Source organism: Budorcas taxicolor, chromosome 11 (assembly GCF_023091745.1).
Source record: "Budorcas taxicolor isolate Tak-1 chromosome 11, Takin1.1, whole genome shotgun sequence".
Lineage (NCBI taxonomy): Eukaryota > Metazoa > Chordata > Mammalia > Artiodactyla > Bovidae > Budorcas > Budorcas taxicolor.
In genome coordinates this window covers 56,193,932-56,199,289 of record NC_068920.1, presented here as the reverse complement: position 1 = coordinate 56,199,289, position 5,358 = coordinate 56,193,932, and the positions used below count along the sequence as shown (strand labels likewise).

Below are 5,358 nucleotides of genomic sequence, written 5' to 3'. Positions count from 1 at the left end.
CGCCCGCCCCGCCCTACGAGCTCCGGCTTCGGGATGCTGCGGCCGCGGCGGCCGCAGGGCGATGCGCGGGGCCCGGGCGGGGCCGGCGCGGCCGGCGGGGCGGGCCCTCCCCCTCCCCCCGCGCCGCGTCTGCGGCGGGGCTGCGCCCGGGGGCTGCGCGCGGGGCGGGGCGGGGGCGCCCGCGGGGGGCGGGGGCGGCTCCCCGCCGCCGAGTGCCCGCCGGGCCGTCGTCTGCTGAGTCACGGGCAGCGCTGCCCGCAGCCCGGGCTCATTCGCACAGCGCGGCAGGCGCGGGTGCGCAGCCATTGGGCCGGCGCGGGGCCGCGAGCGCCGGGCATGACGCTCTGAGCCGCGCTCGCCGCGCCGCGTGCGCCCCGCGCGGGTGCCTGTGCCGCCGCCCTCCGGTCCCGCCGCCCGCCGGCCGGCCGCGCCGCGCCCGCACCATGATCGCCGCCGCGTTCCTCGTCCTGCTGAGACCCTATAGCATCCAATGTGCCCTCTTCCTCCTGCTGCTTCTGCTGGGCACCATCGCCACCATCGTCTTCTTCTGCTGCTGGCACCGCAGGCTCCAGAAGGGGAGGCATCCCATGAAATCGGTCTTTTCGGGTCGTTCAAGGAGCCGAGGTGAGGCGCGTCGCGGCGGGCTTCTTCGGGGCCGGGGGCACCGCTCGGCGTGTCTGGAGAGGGGAACGCGGCTCGCTCCCTCCGCGCCGCTGCCCCCACCGCGTCCTCGCTCTCGCTCCCCCGGCCCGGTGCGCTTCGGTGTTTCAAGCCCTGGCCGCCTCCTCCGGTCCGCCGGGTCGTGGTGCCCGCGGCGCGCACGGCTCCGGGAGAGGGGAGGCGGCGGACGCTCGGGCTCGGCGCCCGAGCCCGGGGTGACCGAGCCGAGTCCAGGCTGCGGCAGCCGCCTCCACCCGCGCCCCCCGGCGCCGGAGCCTGGGGCAGGGAGACTTCGGGGCGCCCTAACTCCCCCAAAACTTTCCCTGAAACTTCTAAACTGATGGCCTAGCAGCCAACCCGCCCTGCGGGCTGTCCCCACTGCGTTCAAGGCGTCCGGAACGCGCCTTCCGGCCCCCGGCCCCCCAGGTAAGTCGTCGGTGACTTGGCAGGTGAAGAACAAGGAGTTAATTGAAGTCTCGTTTTTCTCTTTTTTTTTCCCTCCCCCAGATGCTGTTCTGAGATCTCACCACTTTCGTTCCGAGGTAATTTATTTAGCGCGCACGCTCAAGGTCAGAAGAAGTTCTTTCCCGGGTACCAGTATTAATCATAGGCGTGTTTAGAAGCCAGCAAGGGAGGGTGTTGAATTGCGAGCCCACAGCCCCTAAGCCAAAATGTTTGCTTTGAAGCGACTCCCCAGCATGAGTTCCCCGGGAGTGGTTTTGGCAGATTTCTTGTGTTGTGGAGCCGCTGTGCTGGAAGGGGAGAGACAGCCCCTAAAAGCGGCCTGACCTCAGGAATGCAGCCTTGCGGTGGCTGTCAGCTTCCTTGACCATCTGGCAGTGGCCGGGAGCTTTCTGGGTGCAGTCAGCCAGCCGCCGCTGTTCACTTGGGTATCCAACCGCACTGGGAGCTTTTAGGGAGTTAGTGCAGGGCAATTTGACCCGTGTGCATTACCATTTAGACTTGCAAGTTTGTATTCCTGTTCAGCCAGAAAGCGCTCCTTGTTTTACTAGGGACGTCTGATGACTTTCGCAAAGTGATGATGATAGTGATCTGGCTTTACCCTCAAAAGGTGAACCACCCATCCCTCCTTAAACAGGTGCACTGATTCAGTGGAACTGTGGTAGCGCTAGGTCTGCTGGAGACAGAACAAAACCGAGAAGCACAAGCTCTCCCGACGCAGCGTTTCTTGATGAGTTTCCAGGCCAACCCCCACTTAAGTCCACATGATTTCCCGTTCTTTCCCGGGGAGTTTCACACAGCTAGGAGGTTGCTGGTAGCAATGGGTGATGTGGCTTGGTCATCTTAGCAAAGACTTCATAGTTAAACACCCTCCATCGGCTTGCTATGCACCTGAGAAGTTATTTCACATTTCATTTCCCTTGTTAATCCGGTGTTTTGTCGCACCCTGGATGTTTGATTGGACTCTGGTTGCTTGAAAGCTTTGACTGTATTACTCTAACACCCTTATAATGCTGCCCAATGAGGAATTATGCGTCGTGTCCTGGTGGGTGAGAACTCTGGGCTCAATTTAGGACTGTAAAGAGAATAAAATAACCAATCAGATAATCAGAGGTTCCAATGCTAACTAATTGTGTGGTGCTGGGAGACTCAACTTCTCAGACCCTCAGTTCCCCTTCCTGTAAAATAGGGCTAATAGTATCTTACGGGGCTGTAAGGGGAGGGCAGGGTTTACCAGTAATCATGTTTTTTAAAAAAAACCCATTTATGGGAATTCCCTGGTGGCCCAGTGATTAGGACTCTGCCCTTCCATTGCAGGGGCCCTGGATTCAGGGAACTAGAATCCCAGAAGCTGTGCAGTGAGGCAAAAAAAAAAAAAGAAAGAAAAGAAAACCAGAAACAAAAGCCCATTTAGTTTATAGTAGCTATTCAGTACCTGATAGGTATCATTACATTTTGTAAAATTGAATTAAAAATGTGTAAAAATAAAAGATTTGTCTGCAAATCTTAAAGTCTTTATTAGATTAATTCAAAGTTATCTGAAACAACATAAACTGTGTCTATTATAAACCAACCATTTTTGAATATCTGATTAATAGAATAACCCATCTAGAAGTGAAAAAAAAATCAAGCACAGTCAAGATATGAACAAAATTTACGATTTTGATTTTAAAAAGAGATTACCAGTCCAATACACATCAATGCTGGAACCAGAATTAAAATTCTGTTATAGGTTGTTAGATCAACCATCAAGTGTTTCAGAGAAAAGTGCAGACAGAGAAAATGAGATAGGACTACGTTTTGTTTAGTTATCTGTCAGTTAAGTATTTATCCTAAACTTGCCTTTGGTTAGGAAAGCTGAGAGTGACTGTTTAACACCATAGTTCATTTCACAAGATCCCCTGTACAGACTGACATCCTGTGTGTGCTTCATATTTGCCTAATCTGCTGGGTTGTGAGCATCTTGACAGCTTGGACCAAGTCTCTCATTTAGGGCTGTATCCCCATTGCCTGTTGTGTAATGAATAGTTATCAAATGAGTGAAAAATCCCTCAATGAGTGCCTGTTTCCATAACTGGGCAAATACAACTCAGAATTGGGCTGAAGAGAAAAATTTTTTTTGCACTTTCTCCGGACAGTGCTCAGAATTCAGCATTTGCTAAATCCCAGCTCTTATTTTATCTTTCCGGATGTTAAAATATTGCTCTGGAGTTTGTACTGAAAATGTAAATCACTAATTACAGGAAAATGGATTTGGTTAGAATTTTTTTCTCAGAAAGTTCAGTGCCATGTTAGTGTCATTTGTTGACAGCTGTGCTCTTGTTCGTACCAAGGTCTTGTGCTAAACTACTCAAAGTCATGTGATAAGTGAACATCCTTAGACTGCTCCAGGAGAATGTCTGTTTCATCACTGTTTCATGTTCACTACAAATAAAACATTTTCCCCTAAGGAAAACAGGGGTGGATTTTTTTTCCCCTTCTCCCTTTCAAAACGCCATTTCCTGCAGAATTTTCTCCGTGGGAAATACCTCTGAAGTTTTTGGATTCTAGCAAATTAGAAAACCAGAACTTGTGTTGCTTTTTAGCAGTAGCTGATGCAAAATAAGTATCAAATAAAACAGTTTTGTTTTCTTACAAGTTATAGTCCTGTCGAGTATTCTTATCCCAGTCTCAGTCTGTGGGTAAGTCACTCAGCGTTTCTCTAGTGGTCAAATGAGGGAAGTGGGTTTAAGATCTGCTGGTGTATCTGGAAATGTGAAAGGGGTTTGGGGATGCCCTCGAACATAGGAGAAGTTCAGTTAGCACTTGGCTGCTTTACTTGGTGCAGGATATCGCTTCTGTTTTCCATACGTCCAGAAAGGAGTTCAACTGGACAGGAAATTTCAGGATGTTTCTTCCCAGGTAGGGAGAGAAATACTTCTCCCAGGGGGAAGACTTTGTCATCAGGACCCAGCATGCTTTGGGGAAGTTTTGCAGCAGGAAAAAAAAAAAATCCACATCTCTCCTCTGAGTGGCTGCAGCTGTTTAGTTCTAAGTGAATAATCAGGCTTCCCTGGTGGCTCAGATGGTAAAAGTGTCTGCCTACAGTGTGGGAGACCCAGGTTCGATTCCTGGGTCAGGAAGATCCCCTGGAGAAAGAAATGGCAACCCACTCCAGTACTTTTGCCTGGAAAATTCCATGGTTGGAGGAGCCTGGTGGGCTACAGTCCATGGGATTGCAGAGTCGGACATGACTGAGCAACTTCACTTTCACAAGTGAATAATCAACATCTCATCTCAGTCTCTCCCTCATAAAGCTAGAAGTAATTGATACAGATATTTATATTTGGCAACTACTAACAGTCCCCTTTCGGAGAAGGCAGTGGCACCCCACTCCTGTACTCTTGCCTGGAAAATCCCATGGATGGAGGAGCCTGGAAGGCTGCAGTCCATGGGGTCACCAAGAGTCGGACATAACTGAGTGACTTCACTTTCACTTTTCGCTTGCATGGATTGGAGAAGGAAATGGCAACCCACTCCAGTGTTCTTGCCTGGAGAATCCCACGGATGGGGGAGCCTGGTAGGAGGCTGTCTATGGGGTCACGCAGAGTCGGACACGACTGAAGTGACGCAGCAGCAGCAGCAGCAACAATCCCTTTTTATTTTCACACACTTGCAAACTCATCTTTACTGGCTTAGGAGTTCCCTAAATTTTAATGATAGCTTATGAGAATGTGAAATTATTAACCACCCAGCAAGGGCTCAACCCCAGTTCTCTAACAGATAAAAAGGAGCTCAGTTAGATAACTAGAAATATGCACTTTGTATGTGAAATTAAAGAAGTTGTGCTGTGTGATACATATATATATAGTGATTGATATATATATATATATATGTATATAAAATATATTGATGAGGAGAAGTGATTTCATATTGATGTGAGACAGTCTGGAAACCAAGTGCTCATTCTGGGTCTGTAAGAAGGATACTTTTCCTGAGGACTTATAAGATTTGATGCTGTGACTTTACACAATGCTTGTTACCCTAGACACCTGTTATGAGGACCAGACAATGACAATCTTGGTTTTAAGGAAATCTCAGAAAGTGATATGGGTAATTGAGGTACCATTAGATTACAAGAAAGAGCCTTGGGAGCCCTTCAGGAGAGTGGAGACAATTACATATAAGGCCCTTGAGAATACCCAGTGTGGACACTGGAACATGATCCCTATTCATCAGCTCAGTGGAATAAGGGCA

At 49.9% G+C, this 5,358-nt stretch overlaps 1 protein-coding gene across 1 annotated transcript in view; it reads left to right on the top strand.

Annotated features, from left to right (window-relative positions):
• Positions 1-443: 443 nt before the first annotated feature.
• Positions 444-5,358, top strand: part of DST (dystonin) — a 522,678-nt gene continuing 517,763 nt past the window's right edge. The window contains exons 1-2 of the mRNA XM_052648315.1: positions 444-624; positions 1,168-1,202. Of these exons, the coding sequence (XP_052504275.1) occupies positions 444-624; positions 1,168-1,202 (216 nt within the window). The remainder of the gene's footprint in view (positions 625-1,167; positions 1,203-5,358) is intronic.